The sequence below is a fragment of the Heloderma suspectum genome, chromosome 12 (genome assembly GCF_057233095.1).
Source record: "Heloderma suspectum isolate Gila_16-S chromosome 12, 16-S_ref, whole genome shotgun sequence".
NCBI lineage: Eukaryota > Metazoa > Chordata > Lepidosauria > Squamata > Helodermatidae > Heloderma > Heloderma suspectum.
The window spans coordinates 26321633-26347303 of NC_139469.1; the positions used below are offsets into that span (position 1 = coordinate 26321633).

Below are 25671 nucleotides of genomic sequence, written 5' to 3' on the forward strand. Positions count from 1 at the left end.
TAGGCTGGGCTGAGAGTCTGTGACAGGCCCAAAGTCACCCAGTGAGCTTCCATGGCCGAGTGGGGACTAGAACCTGGATTTCCCAGCTCCCAGTCCAACACGCCACCCTGTCTGAGTGCAGGCACTCCTAGGCAAGGCCCCTGCCCTGATACACCCCTACAGCACCCTGAGGGAGGAGACTGTCCACTCCATTCCCGAGAGGGGGCAGCCATGTAACTCTCGCTTGGCCTACTAATCTCTCCTGGCTTCCAACTAGGGATGGGTGAACGAGCGATGTTCACGACTGCTAGGATTCTCTGAACATCTTCTCGCCACTCGTCTCGTGCCTGATTCCCATTTGTGATCGCTGCTCGCTTTGCGCAAATGGGGGACTTGCGCCAATTGAGCGGCAATAGAATGGGACATTTGCACAAATCTCCCCAAATTTCCTCTATAGACAGACTAAAGCAGGGTTGATTCAGTCTACTGAGGCAATTTGTGCAAATTAGGAAATTTGTGAAAATCAAACTGGAAACAAGATGAACATGAGCATGTGTTCAACCATGTGCAAATATTTTTGGTGGATGCACGGAGCTCCGAATGGGGTATGCTCATGTTTTGCGAGCAAAACCGAAATTATCACACATCCTTGCTTCCAACTGTATGGCGAAGCCATGCACTGGTTAGGGAAGACTGCCCCTACTGACTGAAAATGTTACTGCAGGCTTCAACCACACAGACACACGTTAATTAAAATTAATGTGTTTTAAAAACAAAGTAAATCAAAAGTGTACACCCATAGGATTCTTTACATATGCATGCCACATTTCAGGTATTAAGGTTTCTTGGTTTTGGAGCTGACGGATGAACAGACACACATCCTCTTTGGTTATTACAGATTTCATGGGAAAGATGATAGAGCTTAACCATGAAGACGCAAGTGAGCCCCAAATTCATTCTCCTTTAGGCTCTTTATGCATGATTAATGATGCTGTCTCTAAAAACCTGGATGAAATATTTACTTCGTAGAGCTCCGCCTTATACAGTACAGTTTCTTCATGAAAGTAAACTGCATATATAAGAACCAAAGGAATTCCTGGATCTGGTGTGAGAATTAGGTAAAGTAAGTGTGCAATCCTATGCATGTTAAGAAAGAAAAAATCCTACAACTCCCAGCATTCCCCAGCCAGCATGGGGATTTTTTTTCTGGCTAAATCAGTAGAGGCTGGTGGCTTAGATTTTGGTGGGGCTATAAATGCATTCTGAGTTTCAGTCAGAACCAGCCAGACCTCTAAAGGAGCTATCCAAGGTGCTGAAGCCTTGGACAGCCTCTTTAGAGCTTTGGCTGGTTCTGACTGAAACCCAGAATGGATTTACAGCCCCACCGAAATCAGAGCCGCCAGCCTCCACTGGTCTAAACAGGCACAGGATTTATTTCCTAGACTGTCTTCATTTTATGCATGTTTCTGCCAAATGTCAACCGTTTTGTAGCACAGCAATAAAGTACTGCTTTTAATACCATTATAAGGCAGACAACTTCTTTCCTGTCTTCATTGTGTTTGCCCTCACACTCCTGCAAAGTAGGCTACTATTTCCATTTTTCAGATGGAAAACTGAGGCAGGGAAATAATACCAACCAAGGCCACCTAGTGAACCCATTGTAGAGACAGGACTGCAACCCATCATCTGTTGGCTGCAGGCCTATACCCAGTCTGACGGGCCCCACCAGTCTCTCTTTGCAATCGTTATATTCATCTTTCTTTGTTTCCTATGATGCCTTCCTACTTCCCAGGAAGATCGCTGGAATTTTGTTTGTGTCTGTAAATACCCACCAGCCCCTCAAAAATTAAAACATTCTATGCGTGATTCTATGCATTGGTAAATATTTAGTGACTGACGGCAGTTCATCTCATTGGCACTATCAGCTGAGCAATAGCAGGAGGTGAGCCATCTTTATGGCAACCTCTAGAGGAAAGGAAAGCACGCTTGTGATGACACATGCCTTCTGTCTTTCCTGCACAGCTCGGTTTCTGGGAAGAAGCTTTGCCTCTTACACTGGGCTTCCTCCTGATGTGTCCTGTTGTGCTTGCCGTACATCCTTGATGTTGTAGGCCCAGGCTCTTTCTAAACAGTCGCCAGCAACATTGGTAGGTGTCCAGTTAAGGAAAGGGAAGCGTGCAGCCACCACGCAGGCCTCATCTGGGAGTTCGGAAAGCAGCTTTCTCTCCAGGAGAGGTACCTGCCGAGGGAGGCAAGGGTTTATGTGATGAGGAGGGCAGCAGGAGCGGCTGAGAATTCATCTCAGCGTGGATGAAGCTTTGAGGAAACCATCGATACTGTTCTGAATAAGTTCAGACTGAAGCACAAGAGGGCATTTTGTGACAATCTAAAATTCTGGAGGAAGGTTCTGTTTTATTTCTATTCGCATTGGCCCTGGCTTGTCATTTTAACAGATCCCTAGATACACTGAACAGGTGCGACTGCTTTATGTGAAGACTCTGCATTTTAATCACATCACCAAGTATTTTCATCTGAACTGGGACAATGAACCTATTAGGGACATGCTACATGAGTTGTCCTAAGTTTTCTGTATAAAATGACTTAATAGAGCAAGCTACTGAAACTACTTAGTGTAATTGTAATGGTTCGGTCTGACTTCACTTTTATGAATCATTTTTAACAGCTGCTGTTATATGCTGCAATCACAGCTCTTACGCACAATAATTCTCTCATATTGCCTCTGCGCATCAACATGCCCAGAGAGAAAGTAAGACCATGAGAATTCTGGGGTAGAGATGTACGAAAGTCACTTACCTTTTCGACGGGGTGATTTGCGGTGGGGGGGGTGCTCCGCACCTCCCCCCGAAATCCTTATCCGGCCGGCTCTGCTCCACGGAGATTCCGCGGAGCCACTGGCCGGGGCTGCCTGCAGCTGGACATCCGGCCACTGGGCAGCCTTCTGGGGGGGGGGGGGACCGCGTATGCAAATGGCGGTGGCTACAGTGGCTGCCATTTGTGTTCCCTTTTTTTCGCTGTTTTAGCCTACATAAATATTTATATAAGCTATTAACGGCGAAAAAAAAGGGGAACACAAATAGCGTAGCCGCCATTTGCATACGCAGTTTGCTTTTTGTTTGCTTGCCGTGATAGGCTACGTAAATACTTAGGTAGCCTATCACGGCAAGCAAACAAAAAACAAAAAAAACCCACGTACACAAATGGCGGCTACGCTATTTGCGTTCCCCTTTTTTTAGGCTACGTAAGTATTTACGTACTTAGTATTACGCAAGTATTACATACTTAGGCTACGTAAGTATTTACGTAGCCTATCACAGCAGAGGCAGCTACGCAAATGGCGTGGTGGCCGCCATTTGAGTCCGCAGCAACTGGCCGAGAGACCAGCTGCCACCACGGGAGCCGCCGGTGCCGGAACATCCGCCCCAGGTAAGCTTTCATCCCGGGGGGGATTCCATGGGGGGGCGGGGGTTGGGAGGCCGTTCCGTCACGGGTTTCGGGGGGCCGAATGCCAGTGCATTCGGCCTCACTGAAATCCGTGGCAGAATTCTTCGCCATCCCTATTCTGGGGCCTTTTGAAAATAAATCTCTACACGTGCTATGAGGCATAATCCACACATGTGGGAACTTACGGAAGATAGCTGGTAATTTCTTCCCACCATATGGGGAAGATGCTGGATGACGAAAGGGCAAAGTTACAGAGCTATTGAAAAAGCTTTACTCTGCTAATGGCATCTCCACTGCGATGTGGACCTTTTGCTCTACATTCTGTCTGTATAATTCAGTTTGGCAAGGGCGGGCTATAAGAAACCAGCTGTGGGGAAGTCTTTGGCTTTCTTCACACGGAGCTTTTATCCTGCGATTGCTCCTTCACGGAAGTTTGCAGGCTCTTTACATGACACCATGACTCTTCAAGGCGTCTCCTGTACTAAATGCCCTTTGTTCCGTTTTTAAATAGTTTGCAGATAAATGAGCTATCCAATTACCCCGTTGTGTTCTGCTTCAGTTTCCTCCATGAAAAGAGTTAAAGCGGCAAGAAGAGGAGCGAGATCAATGAAAGATGATGGAAGACTCAGATACGGGGAGAAGGAGGGGGAAAAGGAAGCACGTGAAAAAAGGAGTCGTCATGATCCTGCATTTAAAATGGAAGCAGAAAGCCCCATTTTAAATGCAGGATTTTATGCTGGTGTAGAGATGCCTTTTGACATCTGTATACTGCAAAGCAAAGACCAGACCGTTTTGTCTTCAGCTGACCGCGAATGGGTTTGTGACCACATAATAGGCAAAATAAGAAGCAAATCTAATCTTCAACTGACCAGCATCCAGCTATGCTCCTCAGCCTCCTGCCAGCATCAGGCAAGGTGATGGGAATGGTGAATTTCAAACTGCAGCGTCTGCAGAAAAGAGGCCCTCCTTACTTTTGGCTGACTTTGCAGTCAGCGGAAAAGCTGGCAGCCCAGCATCTGACTGTGGCCGAGCATACAGCAGCAGTTGTAAATGGAGCACGCAGATGTGATGCCTCAGCAGGACAGTGCTGGGCGCTTCGAGGGCAATCGCTGTTCTTTAGTAATGAATGAACTAAATTCTTGCCAACTGGTCCCAGAAGGGAAAGCCAACCAAAATTAACATGCATGAAACCACCGATATTAAATCAATAATGTGTTGCAGCGGTCGTTAAATGCCCCTCTGGCTGTCAGTAGAGGGGGATGATCAAAAGATGTTCTGTGCTTGATAGTCATCAGCAAATAGGGTTTTCGCTGCTGTTTCTGTCGAACACTGTTCTGAATGTGTTTGATTGTGTGTGCATGTGGTGGGGGAGAGGTGACATTTAGAGTGCTATTAATGGGTGGGTATGTAGTTTAGGGGGGACTGGAAACAAAGCCCTGTGGAGAGAGACTGAAAGAACTGGGCATGTTCAGCCTTGAGAAGACTGAAGGGAGACAGGATAGCGCTCTTCAAGTATGTGAAAGGTTGTCGCAGAGAGGAAGGCCGGGATCTCTTCTCGATCATCCCAGAGTGCAGGACACAGAATCATGGGCTCAAGTTACAGGAAGCCAGATTCCTGTAACTTGAGCCCGTTATTCCTGTAACTTGACAAACAGCAGCCTGCCAGTCATTCAGGCGGTGGTTTGTCTTAAGCATGCTGCTCGTCCTTTTTAACTGGAGGTGCCAGGTATTGTACCTGGGACCTTCTGCATGCAAAGCGTGTGCTCTACCAGAGAGCCACGGGCCCTCCAGAAACCAACAAATGAAGCAGTGTCCTAGTGAGTCAGAACTTCGGCCCATCTAGCAGCTACCTTCTAGCCCAGCTTGTCTCTTCTGACTGGCAGTGTCTCTGAAGGCTCAGATGGAGGGCTTTCCAACCCTGCAACCCAAGATTCCTGAACTGGAGATGCCAGAGGGATTGAATCTGGAGCCTTCTGCCTGCAAAGCCTCCATTCTACCTGAGTGGCAGCCCTATCTCAGTGTCAGGGTGGAAACTGAGCCCATAGAGCCCCAGAGCAGTTCTGATTCTGAGGAGGAACAGCAATCTGTGGGAGAGGAGCTCGCTCATCTCTCACAAGCACAGCAGCTGGCAGAGATTCCTCCTGCCAGCATTCCTGGGATAGATAGTGACCCTGGCAGTGAGAGAGCACTGGAGGGGGGCTTGCTGGACGCTTGGCGCAGATGCAGGGAGCGACAACAGATGGAGGGCGCAGAAAGGAGGTGTAGCGCTCGTTTTGTGCAAACAACGGTCACGTCCCAAGGACCCAAGGGAAAGAGGGAGGCTCTCTCCCTAGCCCATAAGTTTGGCGTCTTCCCGTGGTTCTCCTTCAAACGGGGACCAACTGCCTTACTGTGAACTTACTTAGGCTACTCTGCTATCTTTCCCCAGTGCTGTTCCTTGCTTTGTCACTAGTGATTAGTAACTGAAAGAGTCATAAAGTAATAAAGGAATAAAGTCTCGGAAAGAATCCTCGTCGTCTGTGTCCTGAGTTGGCGGGGACTGCAAGAGGCAGCTAGGGCGTGCGTTCCTGACACTCACTAGCATGAGAGTTGAGTTCTTGAACTGCAAAAGGGGTCTGTTTCTTGCACTGAGGCTGCATCCCTTCTTCAAAACTGGCCAATCAGAAGACACCAGGCGGAAGGGAGAAATTACCTCCAAGTAGGAAAAGTGTTCTATGGGAGCTGTTGTCTGTTTGCTGCCACGAGTGTGTGGCTGCGATAGTACCGTGCACAGTTCTAGTGTCGCTTTATTGAAGCCGTTAGTCCCTTAGATAACACAGTGACCAGTCCTTGCTCTGACCGTCCTGGTTTTACTTAGCTGATGCAGAAAACTGGCTTGAAAACTTCTACTCACCACGCTGGGCGCCAGGAATACAGTGATGTTGTTGCAGTCTGAGAGATCCACCTAACAGCAATGACAAAAAATGCAACTTATTCAAGGCATGCAACTGGGACCTGCGACAAAACATTGCAGTGTGTAGTGCTCCTATTCAGGATACTCCATTCCTCCTTCCAGTCCATAAAGCACTTGGGGAATTGAGATCACTGTTAGCGTATATCAGTGGTAGAGAACCTCTTTCTTTCAGGGCAAGGGCCAAATTCAGTTTTGGAGAAGCTCTTGGGGGTCGCATTCCCAGTGGTTCCAAGGTTCCATAGAGATCAATAAAACAGCGCCATCTAGTGACTCTTTTAATAGCGTAACAATATGACTTAAATAGCTAGTTCATTATTTCCAGATCATTTTGAGATGGAATAACCAGGAAATACCTCGGGATGTGGCCTGGAGGTTGACGACATCATGAAAAGGACCTGCAAACTTCTGTGAGTGAGCAATCTCAAAAGCAGGATAAAAGCTCCATGTGAAGGAGGCCTAAACCTTAGGAGAGGCATTTCAACAGTTTAGAATAGGGGAAAAAACTGCTCGAAATCTGGGAAACCACCAAACAATTAGTGCTTAGAAGATATGGGCTGGGGCCTTCTGGGAAACCTCAGAGGGCTGGATTGGGAACCCAGGAGGGGAATCGTTCTGTTTTGGGAATCCCAAAACAAGGCTATTCCCCGCTATGTTTCAGAAGGTAGAGTACAGATCCTTAGCTCAGCTGGAGAAAGATGTTCACACTTTCTCAGTGCCGCAAGAGAGTGAGGAAACAACAGAATGGTATACTGAACTGACTCTCTGCAGGCTCTTTGTTCTGTCTGGGGACTTCTGGTGAGACACAAGAGAGAGCCTATGAGGGTTTCATAGCATAATGGATTTGGAAGTGTCTCCGCTGTGTCTCAGTTAAAGGTATGAATGTAAAAGATGTCCAGCATCCTACTTTCAAGAACAGGGGACAGCCGAATACTTTCAGGAAGCCTGCAATCAAACCCTCTCTGGCAATTCAGAGGCACACTGGAGGTTCCATTAAGGTATCACTCCCTCTAATAGCAAACTCAGGTAGGGCGTGCCAATAGGATTGCGGCCAAAACAGGGCCTCTGTGGAACAAGACGGAGGCATCGACATGCTCACAGGAAACCCCAAGGTTTGCAGAAGTACCAAAAAAAAAAATGCATTTATCTGTGTTCTGCATGCTTCCGTGGGCCAATGTCCCTATTTTCCCCACAACACTTGAGATTTTGTACATTTTTATTGGGCCACCAAGATCAAGTTTATTTCAGTTTTGCAGTATCTGACTGGGGAAAGGATCACCTCTGCCAAGCTTAGATGAAGCCCTGCTAGATATTTGCTTCTTCTGTACTGCACAGAGGATATAGGAGAGAAGGTGGCCAGTTAAGCATTTGGGGAAAGGGCCATGGCTCAGTGGTAGAGCACACACTTTGCACGCAGAGGGTCCCAGGTTTGATCCCTGGCATCTCCAGGTAGAGCTGGAAAGAATCCTGCCTGAAACCCTGGGGAGCTGCTGCCAGTTCATGCTGACAATATTGGGTAGATGGACCAAAGGTCTGACTCAGTATAAGACAGCTTCCTATGTTGCTAATAAAGGACAGAGGAAATGCATCACCAGAAAAAGAGGGCACTGATCTGCATAAAATCTGTGCAAATTTATCTGTATAGTTGCAAATTTAGAAATATTTTAAATAGAAATTTCGTACATCTCACCATAGCAGGGAGGACTGCGACCAGATGGCCCGTGTGCCTGCCCAGTCTCCTAACTGTTGGTGGGCAACTCCAAGGCCCCTGCCTGCTCTCCCTCCTGATGGTTCGTTCTCTTTATGCCAGACTTGGGCGGCCCTTCGAATAAAAGATGCTTTCAAACAGAGGATTGTCCTCTGCAGAGCAGGACACCTGGGTGGCCACTCTAATAAGACATGGTATGATTACTGGAAGGAGGGAGCTACTCCTCCTACCTTAGAAGAAACAGGCCTCCTATGTAAATATGTAGTTTCTTGTTTCCATGAGAGAAGTTACCTTCCAGAGATCTTCTCGCCGATAGAAAACCTTTCCATAGCACCCAGCCCGCCAGGCATGGAAGTTGGACAGCTGCAATAGCCATGGATTGAGTTCATAGCCAATAGCTGGTCTGAACCCTTGTTTGTAAGCCTCCAGTACCTAGAAGCACAGTCAGAATTGGTCACATTGTCAATTAGTGCCTGACGTTCCTTAGGTTACGGGGCTTGTGCGACTTGACAACTTGTGGCTACGACCAGTAGGATTTACTGGGAGGGACGTAACACCACATCTGCCGAGGCCTCTGTCTCTAAAGGTGCTTCCAGATAGAAGGCTCCCTGCACTGCCTCTCAAAAGGCACCGTGTAGCTATTCTGTCTTTCCCTCCTTCGCGGATCTTTTTTTCTGGCATGAAAAAGGGCAGAAGCAGCCATGGGAAGGTGCAGGAGGGTTACAGATGGAAGCTGTCATTGTCTGGACCCCTTGTATTATTCTGGGTTTGAGGCAAGGTGATAGCACAATAAAAACCTTGCCTGGAAGCAAGGGTGTTGCTAGGCTGGGCCACCCCAAATCTATCTCCCAGGCCCCTGAATCTATTCACCAGAGCCCCGAGGGACTGTTGGTGCCAATGGAAGGTTTTTTTCTCAGCTTAATTCCCACAAAGGGGGCAAATTTCAAGGGGGAGTGCAACTGGGAAGGGAAGGGTTAACTCTCCCCTCCCCACATGCTGCAACAGTGCCCCCCCCCCCCCCCGTGACCCATCTTCCCCTGGATGGCAATTAAGCTGAGGAAAAAAACAAAACCTTTTCCAATTGGTTTGGGATGATTCGGGTCAGGGTGCAAATAAACTGAAGAACTTATTTTATTTGAGAATATCTGGATGAGGAATGAAGTGCCGCCTTTGCCTCCGGTGAAATTTCAATAAATCCTAATTGTTACTTCTAAATTTGCATATGTAGTTACACATTAGCATATGCAGATTTTATGCAGATCTGTGCCCTATGGGTCTGGGGCCAGAATCTTTTCAGCACCTAGCAGCGCCCCTGCCTGGAAGCACCTGAGGTTTGAGGAAGGGCAGAACTGGTGCATGCTGCACGTGAAGGAGCCCTGGCTAAATTCCTGGTGTCCCCAGTTAAATGGTCACACAGCAGGTGTGGGGAAAGACCCCGTCTCCCTCCCTCTCTCCTGCTCGCTCGCTCGCTCTCAGCCTGAGACCCGGGGAGCCACTGCTACTGAGCGTAAGCAATACACGGCTGCCTTCCGGGCGTTTTGTAGTCCAAAACTTCCAAGTGTTTTGGACTACAACTCCCAGCATTCCTGGCCATTGGCCATGCAGGCAGGGGCGTGATGGGAGCCTAGAACAACCAGCAGTCTGCCTCTTATTAAGGCAGATTCGTACATTCAAGTTATTGCTTCTGATCAGGGGGCTGTGGGAAGTGGCAGTGAAGCATCAGGGTGACAGCATGAAAAATAACTGTGTGTCACCTTTAATTATGTTAACATAGTTATTCATCATTATTAATTATTAATGGTTAATTATTAATAATAATATAGATTAATTCTTAATCAAATTAATTATTGATTGGGGGGCCGTTCTCCCCCACCCTTCAATGAAATCCTCAAGGCTGCTTAGAAAATGTCCAAGCGCCATGAAACCAATTCAAAAGCATACAAATTAAAGCCATTTGTTCACCTGCAGCCCTTGCTGCTCTCCCATCCTTTTGCTCTCGCCCACTGTCAAATGTCTTAGACTGTAAGCTAAGGCTGTCAAGTGCCCTGTCGAGGGAGACCTATCAACAGCCCACTGTCAAATGTCTTAGACTGTAAGCTAAGGCTGTCAAGTGCCCTGTCGAGGGAGACCTATCAACACCGCTGTAGAAATGGTAACCAGTGGAGGCTGGTGGATCCGATGTCAGTGGGGCAGTGAATCCCCATTCAAGACGAGGCTGGACAGCCATCTGTCAGGGATGCTCTGACCTGGATTCCTGCACTGAGCAGGGGATTGGACTCGATGGCCTTGTAGGCCCCTTCCAAGCCTACTGTTCTATGATTCTATGAATCCGCTCCAGGTTCCAGTCACAACTCTGAAGGAGCTATCCAAAGTGCGGAAGCCTCTTTTAGAGTTCTGGCTGAAACCTGGAGCGGATTCACTGCCCCCCGGACATCGGAGCCACCAGCCTCCACTGGCAGTAAGGGAATGGGCACCCAACGTTCCCCTGCACGGATCACTTCAGTCACACAGTAGTGCTAAGCACTTCACAGAGACGGTAAGGTTTATCTCAGCCACAACTGAGGGTTGAGCATCGCAGGGCTGAGCCCGCTTTTGAGACGTGCAAGCTACCCTGAGAGCAACCCGCTCAAGCATTTGGCCACTCTTACAATTCTCCCATCACCTGACCCTAAATCCACCAACTTCCCGGAGCGTCCTTTCAGCAGTGACATCATATTGCTGACTTGCTTGGCGCTCGATGGGACGTATGGCACCTGAGTGAAAGGAAAGAAGCTGGTGAGATTTGCAAAGGCAGGGAGAGCAGTGGGGAGCCCTTCATGGAGTTTGAAGCGGGGCTGCAATGTTTCAACGTGCAATGGCTTAGATCAGCCTTCCGAACAAGGGGCCCCCAGATGTGTTGGACTGCAGCTCTCCTGTCATGCTGGCTGGGAATTAGGGCAGCTGCAGTCCAACACATATGGAGCAGGAAACGTTTATTTTTAAATTTTATTTATTACATTTCTATACCGCCCCATAGCCGAAGCTCTCTGGGTGGCTTACAAAGATTAAAAACCATTAAAAATACATTATACAAAGTATAAAACTATTTACATAAGAACATCTAAACAGACAGCACACACAGAGACAACGTATATCTAAAAGGTGCCAAAAAGTTAACAATGTTGATGCTGGGCAGGCCTCATCAGTGAGATCATTCCAGAATTGAGGGGCCACCACCGAGAAGGCCTTCTCCCTTGCTGCCACTTCCCTCGGAGAAGGCACCTGGAGAAGGACCTTAGATGCTGAATGTAGTGTGGGAGGCTGGCTAATTCATAGATTAGAAACTTTTTAATTGGCTTAAAAAGTGCCCTCTGATTCATTGGGTGGGAGATTTACACAAAATGTATTTTGTACATAAAGTACAAGTGCTTACAGGAACTGCAGGCGGCAAACATCACCTTAAAAGAGGCATCCTCCGTGCTTCCGTGGATGGGAGGTAATGCCTTTCCTAAGATGATGCCTCCAATGAAACATGTCTGCATCATTGATTTATTTAATGAATTTGAATACTGGCATGGCTCTTCTGTAAGGATTGTCAGGGCAGCCACCGGTTAAGTTTCCAAGCTCAACTCAAAGTGCTGGCCTTAACGTTTAAAGGCCTACACGGCTTTATTTATTAATTTGGGGTGCAGTCCCACGCAAACTAGCATATGTTTAGACAGAACAAAAGTCCTATAGTTCCCAGTATGCCCCAGGCAACATGGTTGGCTGGAAGGATACTGGGAGTTGTAGGACTTTTTCTTTTCTAAACATGGATAGGATTGTGCCCTTGGAGTATATACCACTTTAAACAAACAGTTCTCAAAGCAGTTTACATAGTACAATCAAAACAAAACGTGGCCTGCAAACGTATTTCAAACTTTTGAGCCAGTGTAGTGTAGTGGTGAGAGTGACGGACTGGGAGCCGGGAGATCCGGGTTCTAGTCCCCACTTGGCCATGGAAGCTCACTGGGTGACTTTGGGCCAGTCACAGACTCTCAGCCCAACCTACCTCACAGGGTTGTTGTTGTGAGGATACAACGGTGAGGAGGAGGATAATGTAAGCCGCCTTGAGTTCCTTGCGAGAGGGAGAAAGGCGGGGTATAAATGCAATAAATAAATAAATAAATAAATTTTGGACTGCCTTCTTTCACCTCAGTCCTCCTGTCCACTCAGACCACTGTCTGAGTCCTTTCTCTGGGTGCCCCTGCGGTGCGTGACAACTGGGGAGCCTTTTTAGTGCTGGCTTCTCACCTTTGGAATGCCCTCCCCAAGAAGGCTTGCCTGGCACCCTCATCCCTATCATTTAAGCTTCATGCAGAAACATTGCTCTTTTCTCAGGCTTTTAAGAGCCACAAATTTTAGCATCTTTAAACTTAGAGCAATTCTGATTTATTTATTGCCATCTCTTTGCTTTTCATTTGATCTGGATCTACTCCTAGATCTCTGGGTAATTTGCAATAGACAGGCAAGGATTTCTGACTCCAAATCGTTTAATAATGACAATAACAAAATGACTTATCCACCCCCCCCCCCGAAATTGTACTGTTGAAATAAAGAAAGCTTGGGGGTAAACAGGAATGGATTTTTGTGTGGAAGGACTGTGACCTCTACTTAGTTCTAGTACTCAAAACTAATTCCTGGGCTCAGAATTCTTTAATTCAAAGTGAATATCTTTTGCACCAGCCTCTGGTTGGTGGCTCTCCGTGCTCTAGTGGGAAAGAAAGAAGAGAACAGCCCAAATGACCTCTGCCCACCACTGCAATAAAGCATCATGCTAAAGGTCTAGTGTGTCGCAAGCTGATGGGACCAGAACCACCGCCAGGAGCATCTGAGAGCATGCACTGCTGTCCTCTTGTGGTGAGCCACCTGTATTGCCTTTTGGATTTCTTCTAATGCATCAGTTCGGCTGCCTGCAATTTTTATTCCTAAGGGAGTAAATATCATTTAGCAATTAAGACAGCAATCCTATGGTCTCTGGGTGAGCGTCCCAGGGACCACAGGATGGCTTGGAAAACCGCTCCCAATGTTGGAGACAGCGCTCTGACTTCGGAAGGGGGAGTCGGAGGTCTGGCCCCTGACCCCTCGCAGCTGGCATGGAGATCTCAACCCAGACCCCTCACAACTGCACCGGCTGCCTCTCTGGGGTCAGAAAATAAACCCTGAAATGGAGGAAAAGGGGGTATTCCGGTGGGTGGAGAGGGGAGGAGACCAGAGGGGCCAGGATACGATTTACCCGGAGTGTCCTCCAGCCTCCTTCCCTCCCCATCCAAAGTGCCCTTGTTAGATGGGCTAGACAGGTCCGGGGCCTTCCGAGCAGCGAGGGCACAGTCCATAGGGTTGGGCCCTAAATGTTTTCATTTTTACATTACATTGATTATTAGAAAAGGGCAAAGAGGAAATCACTTGTAGAAGAAATCTAAGGAAGGTCCTATCTCCAAGCAAGATATGAGTTACTTTTTCACTGTTTGCTCTCCCACAAAAATCAGTTCCATCTCAGGGCCGGTGTCAGCAGCAGATATTCTTGGACAGCTGTCGGGGTCCCAATGCTGTGGCAGGGACCACCACTGATGTCTGCCCTGGGGCAATCTTTAGTGTGTGTGTGTGTGTGTGTGCGCGCGCGCACGTGTATCTGTATATCTATATCTGGGCTGGTGCTGTGAGTGGCTGGGTCTATTTTAATTTCCCACAATGCTTCAAACTAGTATCACTCTGGGGAATTGTGGGAAACTAAAATGGCGGCTGGACTCCACCACCCCATACTGTTTGGAAGGCTGCCCCTGCTGCCCAGTATGTCTCCCAGGGCCCCACAGCCAAGGAAAGGGGCCTTTTCCCTGGCTCCCTCAAACCTGGTGCTTGCCCTGTTCCCCCTTACCCTGCTCTGTTTAAAAAATGATGATAAGCCAGATACCTGTAAAGAAGACACTTTGCGGCAGCCAAGTGCCAGAGATCCAGCCCACGCGAGATAGATGACTAGGCCAGTGCCTGTTGCAATCTGGAAAGGGCCCCAACGGTTCCCCCTCCCATGCAGCTCTGTTGCCAGTTCTTCTAAGTCGTCAAGATCCATGCCTGCAAAAACCATCAGTTCCTAATGACAACTGGAGCTCCACCGTCTGCATTTCCTGCATTCAGCACACTGCATGAAAGCACCACTCTCTGGATGCGGAGCAGCCATGGGGCCAAATCTGAGACTGCAGTGTTCAACACACTTCCTGCAGAGCAAGCTCCGTCGAACAAAGCGAGACATACTTCGGAGTAAACATGCACAGGACAGCACTCCTGGAATTCAAGAGCTGGTCCTGTTCGAAGGGGCTTCATGTAACCCAGCACAATTTGTTTATTTCATTTATTAGTAGTACTTATTTATCACTTAATATATAGTATTTATTGCTTAATATATACTAAAATATTTAAGCGGTTTACATGCAAAAATGCAACTTGTAACAAAATAGCAAAACTCCTGGCTATCAGTGTGTAATGCTTAAAAACAACAGCAAAAACATGACAGTCGCAGAGCCTAATGTGAGGGCTAAGAAAACAAAACAAGTTGTTTTAAGAAAACATCTCCTGCTGTGAATCTGTGGGTATTTCTAGACAAGGCTGTTATTGTGCGATCGCCCTGCCTCAAACACAGAATTATACAGGGAGTCCAGACAATCACGATGACTTCCATTTATCAGCTTCTTGTGCTTTCCAAGCAATCATCCTTTCCTTTTTCCTTACCAGGAAAAAAACCCGTTACAGGGGAAAAGTCGGGAAAATAGCTGCACGGTGGCTTTTGCCTGGTGGCGCTAGGAGTCTTCCACCTGGACATCACCTGCAAGAAACTCACCGGACCGTCTCTCGGTGGTCGTCCTTTAAAATGTACGGCCGCAATGATCAAGTTGAAATGTTTTCACAGCCCAAGTGGACTTTACCCTGTGTCTGTGCATCTCCACGCGCAACACCGTTTGCATGCCAAGCCCTGCACAGCCCCGCCCCCCAGCTCAGCTTCATGATTTTCTGTGCCAGAGTAAAGAAGTGGGGAGGGAAACTTGACAGGAAAACAGAACCCCCCAAATCTCAGGCATTGCCCCAGAAATGGCAAATAATGGATTGACATTTCATCCCCACTTACGGTTCTGACGTAGCAGTGTGTCTCTCTCTCCGCGTTACTAAGCTTGCCACTTACACGTCGCCAAAAAGGAGGAAATGCATTACCAAAAAAAGTGAGCAGCATTTTGGATAAAGACGTGCGGGTGCTAATTAATATGTAGAGATGCAGATTGAGAAGTAATGACTATTCCAGCCTCTGTTCAAAAGAATGGCTTATTTTAAATAGATACAACACACCTCACCATAGTGGGGAAGGCTGGGATAAGGTGCCTGTGTGCCTGCTCGATCTGCTGTCCATCTGGTCGCCTGTCCAACTGCCCGTCAACAGTACGCCTCTGCCGTTAAAACACACAGTGATGATGTAAACCAGAACCACCCTGTCTTGCACTAGAACTGGCCTCCAGAACATCTTCTCCAAAAGGCTCCAGGAAGAAAGACCGCAACACACTCCCTTACATCCAGACAAGCTCCCCACTCATCCCCTAGCTCTAACTGGGGTTATGTTAACATTTATGAGAGCTGGTATACCCTAGCAGCTAAGAGACACAGGCTAAAATCCTAGGCACGCTTACTTGGGAGTAAGCCCAGTTAAGCTCACTCGGACTCACTTCCAGCGAACTATGCATAAAAGAGGGTGCTGTCCTGCCTATGGGTTTCCCTACTGAACTTAACATTAAAAGAAGCACCCAGCAAGGCACCATCTTCATCTGCTACTGTTTCCTCAGCTCAGCTAGGCTGGGGCCCTCCCCCCACAACACAGAGACCATCTGAGAAGGCTTGAGGCGTCTCCCTATCCACATTCTTCACACCATGCATAATTTTGTACACCTCTCTGTCATGTCTCCCCTCATCCACCTTTTCTCTAAACTGAACGGTCCCAGATGTTGTAACCTCTCCTCATAGGGGCTGCTGCAGCCCCTTGATCATTTTAAGGTGCAATTCTATCTATGTTTAGATGGGGAAAAAAGTCCTACAACTACCAGCACTCCCTAGCCAGCACAGCTGGCTGAGGATTACCGGGAGTTATAGGACTTTATTCTGACTAAACATGCATAAGATTGTGCACGAAGTTGCTCTTTTTTTTAAATTTTCCCAGCTCTACAATATCCTTTTTTAGATGTAGCAACCATAACACCTCTAAATGTAACAGTAAGCACTATTACCTTTTCTACCCATTATTAAGCTTTTATATTTTATATCATTTTATGTTGCACTTTGTGGTTTTAATTTTTGTGAACTGCCCAGACAGCTTCGGCTATTGGGCGGTATAGAAATGAAATAAATAAATTACCCTTAAGGCCCTAAATGGCTTGGTGCCAAGATACCTAAAGGGTCATCTCCCCCTACATGAATCTGCCCATCCTTTAAGCCCAATTGAAGAGGTTCTTCTACATGTCCCAGGGGTATCAAAGAATTGCTTGGGCAGGAATGCAAGAAAGAGAGGAAGCCTTCTCTCTGATTGCACCCCCGTTATGGAATGCTCTGCCTCTGGGAGACATGTTTGGCACCATCCTTAATTGATTTAATTAGCTTCTGCATCACTTTAAATCACCTTCATGGATCACTGCCTTGTTGTGGAGAAGGGGCTTGCGTAACTCAGTGTAGCCATAAGCTATGCCATGCAGGGCCACCCAAGACGGACAGGTCATAGCGGAGAGTTCTGACAAAATGTGGTCCACTGGAGAAGGAAATGGCAACCCACTCCAGTATTCTTGCCAAGAAAACCCCATGGAACGTATCACAAGGCTAAAAGAGATGACGCCGGAAGATGAGACCCTCAGGTCGGAAGGTGTCCAATATACTACTGGGGGAGAGCAGAGGGAATTTCCAAGTAGCGCCAGAAAGAGTGAAGCGGCTGGGCCAAAGCCGATAGGACACTCAGCTGTGGATGTGTCTGGTGGTGAAATGAAAGTCCGATGCTGTAAAGAACAATATTGTTTAGGAAACTAGAATGTAAGATCAATGAATCAAGGTAAGCTGGAGGTGGTCAAACATGAGATGGCAAGATTGAACATCGACATCTTGGGAATCAGCGAACTAAAATGGACAAGCATGGGCTATTTAATTCAGGTGACCATCATATCTACTACTGTGGGCAAGAATCCCTTAGAAGAATTGGAGTAGCACTCATAGTCAACAAAAGGGTGGGAAAAGCAGTACTGGGGTACAATCTCAAAAACGACAGAATGATCTCAGTACGAATCCAAGGCAAACCATTCAACATCACAGTAATTCAAGTCTATGCCCCAACCACTGAGGCCGAAGAAGCTGAGGTTGATCGGTTCTATGAAGACCTACAACACCTTCTAGAACTAACACCAGAAAAAGATGTCCTCTTCATCATAGGGGATTGGAATGCTAAAGGAGGAAGTCAAGACATCACCGGGATAACAGGCAAGCATAGCCTTGGTGTACAAAACGAAGCAGGACAAAGGCTAATAGAGTTTTACCAAGAGAACACGCTGATCATAGCAAACACTCTTTTCCAACAGCACAAGAGGCGACTCTACACATGGACATCACCAGATGGTCAATATCGAAATCAGATTGATTATGTCCTTTGCAGCCAAAGATGGAGAAGCTCTATACAGTCAGTCAAAACAAGACCTGGAGCTGACTGTGGCTCAGATCATGAGCTTCTTATCGCAAAATTTCGGCTTAAATTGAAGAACGTAAGGAAAACCACTAAACCATTCAGGTATAACCTAAATCATATCCCTTATGAATATACAGTGGAGGTGAGGAATAGATTTCAGGGATTAGACCTGATAGACAGAGTGCCTGAGGAACTATGGATGGAGGTCCGTAACATTCTTCAGGAGGCAGCAACTCAATCCATCCCAAAGAAAAAGAAATGCAAGAAAGCCAAGTGGCTGTCTGATGAGGCTTTACAAGTAGCTGAGGAAAGAAGGGAAGCGAAAAGCAAGGGAGAAAGGGGAAGATATACCCAACTGAATTCAGAGTTCCAGAGAATAGCAAGGAGAGACAAGAAGGCCTTCTTAAATGAACAATGCAAAGAAATCGAGGAAAACAACAGAATGGGAAAGACTAGAGATCTCTTCAAGAAAATTGGAGATCTCAAGGGAACGTTTTGTGCAAAGATGGGCATGATAAAGGACAAAGAAGGCAGGGACCTAACAGAAGCAGATGAGATTAAGAGGTGGAAAGAATATAAGAACTATACAGGAAAGATCTGAATGTCCCTGATAGCCATGATAGCGTGGTCACTGAACTTGAGCCGGACATCCTAGAGAGTGAAGTCAAGTGGGCCTTAGGAAGCATTAGTAACAACAAAGCTAGCGGAGATGACAGTATTCCAGCTGAGCTATTTAAAATCCTAAAAGATGATGCTGTTAAAGTGCTACACTCAATATGCCAAAACATTTGGAAAACTCCACAGTGGCCACAAGACTGGAAAAGGTCAGTTTACATTCCAATTCCAAAGAAGGGCAATGCCAAAGAGTGTTCAAACTACTGTACAATTGCACTCATTTCACATGCCAGCAAGGTGATGCTCAAAATCCTACAAGCTAGGCTTCAGCAGCATGCGAACCAAGAACTACCAGAAGTACAAGCTGGGTTTCGAAGAGGCAGAGGAACTAGAGATCAAATCGCCAACGTTCGCTGGATCATGGAGAAAGCAAGAGAATTCCAGAAAAACGTCTATTTCTGCTTCACTGACTACGCTAAAGCCTTTGATTGTGTGGATCACAACAAACTGTGGCAAATTCTTAAAGAGATGGGAGTACCAGACCACCTTACCTGTCTCCTGAGAAACCTGTACGAGGGTCAAGAAGCAACAGTAAGAACCGGACATGGAACAACCGATTGGTTCAAAATTGGAGTACGACAAGGCTGTATATTGTTGCCCTGCTTATTTAACTTATATGCAGAGTACATCATGAGAAACACCAGGCTGGATGAATCAGAGGTCGGAATTAAGATTGCTGGGAGAATTATCAACAACCTCCGATATGCAGACGATACCACCCTAATGGCAGAAAGCGAAGAGGATCTCAAGAGCCTCTTGTTGAGGGTGAAAGAGGAGAGTGCAAAAGCTGGTTTGAAACTCAACATTCAAAAAACTAAGATCATGGCATCTGGCCCCATCACTTCCTGGCATATAGAAGGGGAAGAAATGGAAGCAGTGACAGATTGTATTTTCTTGGGCTCCAAGATCACCACAGACGGTGACTGTAGCCATGAAATTAAAAGACGCTTGCTCCTTGGGAGGAAAGCTATGGCAAACCTAGACAGCATAGTAAGAAGCAGAGACATCACCTTGCCGACAAAGGTTCGTATAATCAAAGCTATGGTTTTTCCAGTAGCAACGTATGGCTGTGAGAGCTGGAGTATATGGAAGGCTGAGCGCCGAAGAATTGGTGCTTTCGAACTGTGGTGCTGGAGAAGACTCTTACGAGTCCCCTGGACTGCAAGGAGGTCAAATCAGTCCATCCTAAAGGAAATCAACCGACTGCTCATTGGAAGGACAGATACTGAAGCTGAAGCTCAAATATTTTGGCCACCTAATGTGAAGAGAAAACTCTCTGGAAAAGACCCTGATGCTGGGAAAGACTGAAGGCAAAAGGAGAAAGGGATGGCAGAGGATGAGATGGCTAGATAGCATCACCGATGCAATGAATATGGACTTGAGCACACTCTGGGAAAGAGCGCAGGACAGGAAGGCCTGGCGTGCTATGGTCCATGGGGTCACGAAGAGTCGGACACGACTGAACAACAATAATCACTTTAAATACGTATTTATTTTGGAAAGCTTTTTAAAGAGATTAAGTTTGGTTGAGCTTTTTTTTTCGGATTCTATTTGCTTCTCCATCTGTTCTAATCGGTCTATATACAGCGGTGCTGTTTTGTGTTCTGTATTGTTCGCTGCTTTGGACAACTCATGGGGTGGGGGGAAGGCAGGGACACAAATTTCACAACATAAATCCTATATACGAATAGAAAATTCATTCTCCAAGTCCCAGTCGTTATGTAGCCAACATGGCACCACCCACTGTGCACAAGAGGGACTTATAAGCAGGCTCAGGGGAACCCCAAAGTTTGCAGAAGTACAAATCTTTAGAAAGGGGAAGGCCAACCTAAGCCAGTGCCAGTGCCAGGTTTTGGAAGTCCCTTGGACAAGACACCCTCCATGGACTCCTCCCTTAGTGAGTCTTCCTTCTCATTGCTTTTGTCACCAGCTGCTCTGCTCTTCATCCTCTTTGTAATTATTGCTCCCCAGTGGTGTAGTGGAGGCAGGGCTTGCAGGGACGCTGCCCCAGCACTTTTACATTAGCAGGGACTCTGATGTCATCTGCCACCCCCCTCAGGATGCCCTGTTCCCTCTGAGTTTAGCTGCGATCCTCACTGTAGCTGTGGGGGGAATGCATTTTCCAAGCAACAAGATATTGTTCCAGGTTGGAATGCAAAGTATTTGGGATGACATGGTCTGGAATGGACCATTAAGACCTATTCGCTTTACCAAAGACCTGCTCCTGGTGGAGAGGAAAACTCCTAGAGCTCGTTTGTTGATGTGGATCTACATGGCTGCCTGACGTTTTTGGACTGTCCTTGGAGACTGTCACAACGAGCTCCTGCATTTCCAGATTTACCACTACACCACTGTGCGCAGGTACGCACGCATGTCTGTGTAGTTCAATCCAGCTGGGTGTGTGGATGTTTCTGTTGGAGGGGGAGGGGGGAGATAAAATGAAGGCGCTTAGGGAAGGCTAATGGGTAATATTGGGGCACCAAGGGAGTATGCAAAGGGGCTGTTTAAATGAGAAGGGATCTATCCACGAGGGCCAAGTTGAGCGGGTGACGCTTCCATAGAGTATCATATTTTGAAAACTTAAAATGTTTGTCTTTGAGTGAGTGCAAAAGATTTTAACACCCCTGCATTTTTTTCTCAGACATCCAAACTGAAATACTCCTGCCTTACTCTCAGCTGCACTGTTTTTGGATCCCAGTTGAAGGCTGTACATCTTACAAGGTTGTACAATCTTAGAAGGGGGCGTGGCTGTGAAGGGGCGTGGCTGTGACTGTCACGAAGAGACCCTGCACTTCTGGATTTGCCACTACATTACTGTTGCTCCCACTTGCTTGCTTGATAGGCAGACAGCCAGCGAGCACATAGGCAGTGGCATCTCCTGCTCCGCCTCCTCACTGCCACCTTTGTCTGGGCCAGAGCAAGAGGCAGGTGAACAAGCAACTTGCAACAGTGGAAGACGAGGAGGAACTGCAGGGGCACTTGTCAGAGGGTCCCTGCTGGGGTGTGGGCCCTCAGCAGGTGCCCAACCATGCCTACCCTTGATGCCAGCCCTGGCCTAGGCAGGGACACCCCAGAACAGCCAAAGGAAGGGTGATGCTCAGTGGGAACAGAATGCTGATGGTCTGGTGGCAGGGAGAGAATAAAACAGAGGCAGATAATGGCCTGGAAGCAGGCATGGAGTTCTACGCAGGAGCATTTCACAGGGCAACGTGGCTGTGCAGGCCCCACTTGTAAATGTTGCATGAATACGTAAATGTTGCATTGATATGAGCGCCTGGAAGCAGGCATGGAGTTCTACGCGGGAGCATTTCACAGGGCAACATGGCTGTGCAGGCCCCACTTGTAAATGTTGCATGAATACGTAAATGTTGCATTGATATGAGCGGCCTGGAAGCAGGCATGGAGTTCTACGCAGGAGCATTTCACAGGGCAACGTGGCTGTGCAGGCCCCACTTGTAAATGTTGCATGAATACGTAAATGTTGCATTGATATGAGCGGCCTGGAAGCAGGCATGGAGTTCTACGCAGGAGCATTTCACAGGGCAACGTGGCTGTGCAGGCCCCACTTGTAAATGTTGCATGAATACGTAAATGTTGCATTGATATGAGCGCCTGGAAGCAGGCATGGAGTTCTACGCGGGAGCATTTCACAGGGCAACATGGCTGTGCAGGCCCCACTTGTAAATGTTGCATGAATACGTAAATGTTGCATTGATATGAGCGCCTGGAAGCAGGCATGGAGTTCTACACAGGAGCACTTCACAGGGCAACGTGGCTGTGCAGGCCCCACTTGTAAATGTTGCATGAATACGTAAATGTTGCATTGATATGAGCGGCCTGGAAGCAGGCCTGGAGTTCTACGCAGGAGCATTTCACACGGCAACGTGGCTGTGCAGGCCTCACTTGTAAATGCTGCACTGCGGTGATGGTTAGGAATTCTTCTTTGCTGCAGAGGCTTGCAACGAAGGGGCGCCCTGCGGCGCGGCAGGCAGCCTCCTCGCTGCAGCTCAGCAGGCCTGGGTCTGGTCCGCGCGTGGAGCGGGGGCCACCGGGGAACCCATGCGGCCACCTGGAGCCCCACGAGGGCAGAACGGTGGGACGTCGACGTACCCAAGAAATAACGTTACGGGGACCAGAGCGCTGCCTGGGCGACCCGGCACGCGGCAGGCTGCGCAAGGAAAGGCGCGGTTCTCGCGGCCTTCCCCTCCGCGACGCCACGCAGGGCGGCGCCTGCCCTCCGCGCCCGCCCAGGGCGCGCTCCCCGGCGGCCCCGGACGACGGACCCTTCGCGGGACGCGCTCCGCAGCCCCCGCGTGGCGAGCCGAGCCGAGCCGAGCCGAGCCGAGCGGCGCTCGCCGTCGCTTTACCTGTCGAAAGGCAGCAGCAGCGGAGCGCCTCTCCAGCCACGGCGGCCCGCGCCTCGCGGCGTCCCCCGGGCACCGCCCCTGAGCGGCGCGCGTTCCGCCGCCGGTGTGTTGGCCGGGCACGAGCGCGACGTTCCACGGAGCGGGCCCGGCAGGGGGCGCGGGCGCGGGCGCGAGCGGAGCCCCAGGAAGTCGAACACGCCCCAGGTCAGGCTGTGAGGTGGCCGGAGACGCAAAGCACGTTCCCTGTGGTTGCTCTTGCCTGTGGCTATTATTATTGTTGCTTTCGTTGCTTTTGTTTATGATCATTAATTATTATTAATAATGATGATCATTAATTATTATTAATAATGATCATTATTAATTATTATTAATAATAACGATCATTAATTATTAATGATTATTAATTATTATTAATAATAACGATCAGTAATTATTAATAATGATGATTATTAATTTCTATTAATAATAACTATCATTATTAATTATTAATAATAACGATCATTATTAATTATTAATAATAACGATCATTAATTATTAATAATAACGATCATTAATTATTAATAATAACGATCATTAATTATTAATAATAACGATCATTAATTATTAATAATAACGATCATTATTAATTAATAATAACGATCATATTAATTAATAATAACGATCATTAATCATTAATAATGATTATTATTAATTATTACTAATTATAATTATTATTATTAATAATAATGATTATTAATTATTAATGATGATGATTAATTATTAATAATATAAATATTAATTATTAATAATTATAATTACTACTAATAATATTAATTATTAATAATATTGATGATATTAATAATAATTGATAATAATAATTAATTATTCATAATGATAATAATAAATTAAATAATAACTAATAATAAAACCGCTTATTGATGATGTGCCTGATCTCGGCAGCTAAGCAGAGTCAGTCTGGTTAGAACTTGGATGGGAATCAGGCTTCCTGCACTGAGCAGGGGGTTGGACTTGATGGTCTTGTAGGCCCCTTCCAACCCTATGATTCTGTGATTCTATGATGATGATAAATATTTTTAGGCTGTCTTTCAGGGCAGAAGCTCTCCCAAGCCAACTTGTGGCATGGCACTTATTTGGAAACAGACCACACTGACTTGCAATATAGGTTTGTGAGTGGGTGAGTGGGGAGGTGGAGAACGGGGCATTTCTCATAGGCAGCAAGAGACATCTTCCCACAGGGTTTGCCCGCCGAAAGTGGAGATCGCAGCCTTTGATCTCTGTATTTTTAGTCTGGTCTGGTGCTGAGAATATTTGGTCTCCAGATATTGTCTTCTTAAGAGCATAAGAAGAGCCATACTGGATCAGACCAAGGGTCCATCTAGTCCAGCATTCTGCTCCCACATTGGCCGCCCAGCCGCCCACGGGAAACCCACAAGCAGGACAGGAGCACAACAGCATCCTCCTGTCTTCTTTTTTTAGGAGGCTGTTTTAGGATGCCAAGTGGGCTCTAACAACAAAGAGTCGTGAGGCACCAAAGGGCGCAATCCTGTGCATGTTTGGACAGAAAAGTCTTTCACCTCTCACCATTCTGGAAGTTGTAGAACTTTTATCTTTCTAAACATGCGTAGGATTGCACCCTGAAAGACTAATAGATCTGTCGGTTCTCTGTTGACCAAAGCTTAGTTATGCCGTCATAAAATTGACTCCAGAAACAGATCTACACCTTGTGTCATGTCAGTACAATCCCATCATGCTTGCGCGTTGATACCTCGTACCACATACAGTGACATCTATTTCAGTCTTTTGGATAATACAGAATAAAAAGCGGAAAAGAACGCTCGAAAAGCAGTATATGGAATGCATTATGTGCTCCGATGGTTATCAGTGCCCTTCAGTACCGATAAAAAGCACTAGTGTAGACCTAGTCTTGTTGGTGCATAAAAAAAATGCCAACATCCATGGCGATTCGTGCCTGTTGGGATGCTCCTAATAAAAGGTATTGGCTGACAGTGGATTTTGGAATAATAAAATCGGTGACTGGGCAATCCTGTTGCACATCTACTCGGAAGTAAGTCCCATGGGGTTCGCTGGGACTTCCCACCAGATTAGTGTGTATAGGCTTGCAGCCTTGCGTTTGATTTTACCCTAGAAAGGCGCTTTATAAAAGACAGGTAAGACGCTGCGAGCACCTAGCAGAGGCTGGTGGCTCCAACGTCCATGGGGCCACGGATCCACTCTGGCTTTCGCTCAGAACCAGCCAGAACTCTAAAGGAGCTATCCAAGTTGCTGAACCTTACCCCCCCAAACAGGCCCAGCACTCTGGATAGCTCCATTGGAGCTCTGGCTGGTTCTGCCTGAAGCCCAGAATGGATGCGCTGCCCCACCGAAATCCGAGCCACCAGCTTCCACTGGCGGCGGCGGCGGCTAAGCCGGCCACGTGCGGAGGCTTCCAATACGAACCACTAGTCCAGTGCCCCATAGAGATAGGAAAGGTAGAGCGGCGCCCTCCGCCACACAGGGTCCGCCCATAGATCTGCGCAAGGCATCCGAATGACAGGGACGGGAGGCGACGCTAGAAGCCGTGCTTGTAAGGGTGACTGCGGCAGCCTTCCCCCGCCGGTGGCCCTCCCGACGTGGGGAACCGCGAGTCCCAGGAATGCTGGGGGTTGTAGTTCAACACGTCGGGCGGGGGGAGGCCGAACGGCGTTCCCGCCGGGCGGCGGCGTTCCGAGCGCGATCGAGAGCTCGCCTCTTCGCTGCCGCGTAGCTCTACGGGCCGGGGAGCGGCCCCTCTAGCCGCCGCGGGGCGCTGCTTCTTCCCCCG

The 25671-nt window shown here is 47.6% G+C and overlaps 1 protein-coding gene across 12 annotated transcripts; it reads right to left on the reverse strand.

Moving 5' to 3' along the window:
- Positions 1-727: 727 nt before the first annotated feature.
- LOC146336740 (adenine nucleotide translocase lysine N-methyltransferase-like) lies at positions 728-22924 on the reverse strand. 12 transcript variants are annotated; one of them, XR_014785596.1, is made up of 7 exons: positions 14950-15037; positions 14029-14186; positions 10767-10852; positions 8391-8531; positions 6335-6385; positions 1390-2218; positions 732-1204 (listed from the first exon to the last, which is right to left on the reverse strand). XR_014785596.1 is itself a non-coding variant. In XM_084818891.1 (7 exons), exons 3-7 carry the CDS (start codon positions 14182-14184, stop codon positions 2104-2106), a joined length of 549 nt encoding a protein of 182 aa, XP_084675017.1. In that variant the 5' UTR covers positions 14185-14186; positions 15455-15547; positions 22851-22924; the 3' UTR covers positions 734-2103. The 12 variants fall into 12 exon arrangements, 10 of the variants coding, with proteins under 10 accessions (XP_084675015.1, XP_084675017.1, XP_084675012.1 ...); XM_084818891.1 differs by lacking the exon at positions 14950-15037 and adding exons at positions 15455-15547; positions 22851-22924 and having other exon boundaries at positions 734-2218; XM_084818886.1 differs by lacking the exon at positions 14950-15037 and adding exons at positions 15455-15547; positions 22851-22924 and having other exon boundaries at positions 734-2218; positions 10748-10852.
- Positions 22925-25671: the final 2747 nt, after the last annotated feature.

Excerpts from the sequence above, each read along its gene's own strand:
- LOC146336740 (XM_084818882.1), bottom strand. The coding sequence starts at position 14,199 with ATGGTTTTTGCAGGCATGGATCTTGACGACTTAGAAGAACTGGCAACA. Across the intron at positions 8,532-10,747 it reads GGTCAGGTGATGGGAGAATT|GTACTGGAGGCTTACAAACA; the intron begins GTAAGAGTGGCC and ends CTGTGCTTCTAG. Across the intron at positions 2,219-6,334 it reads TATTCCTGGCGCCCAGCGTG|GTACCTCTCCTGGAGAGAAA; the intron begins GTGAGTAGAAGT and ends CTCCCTCGGCAG.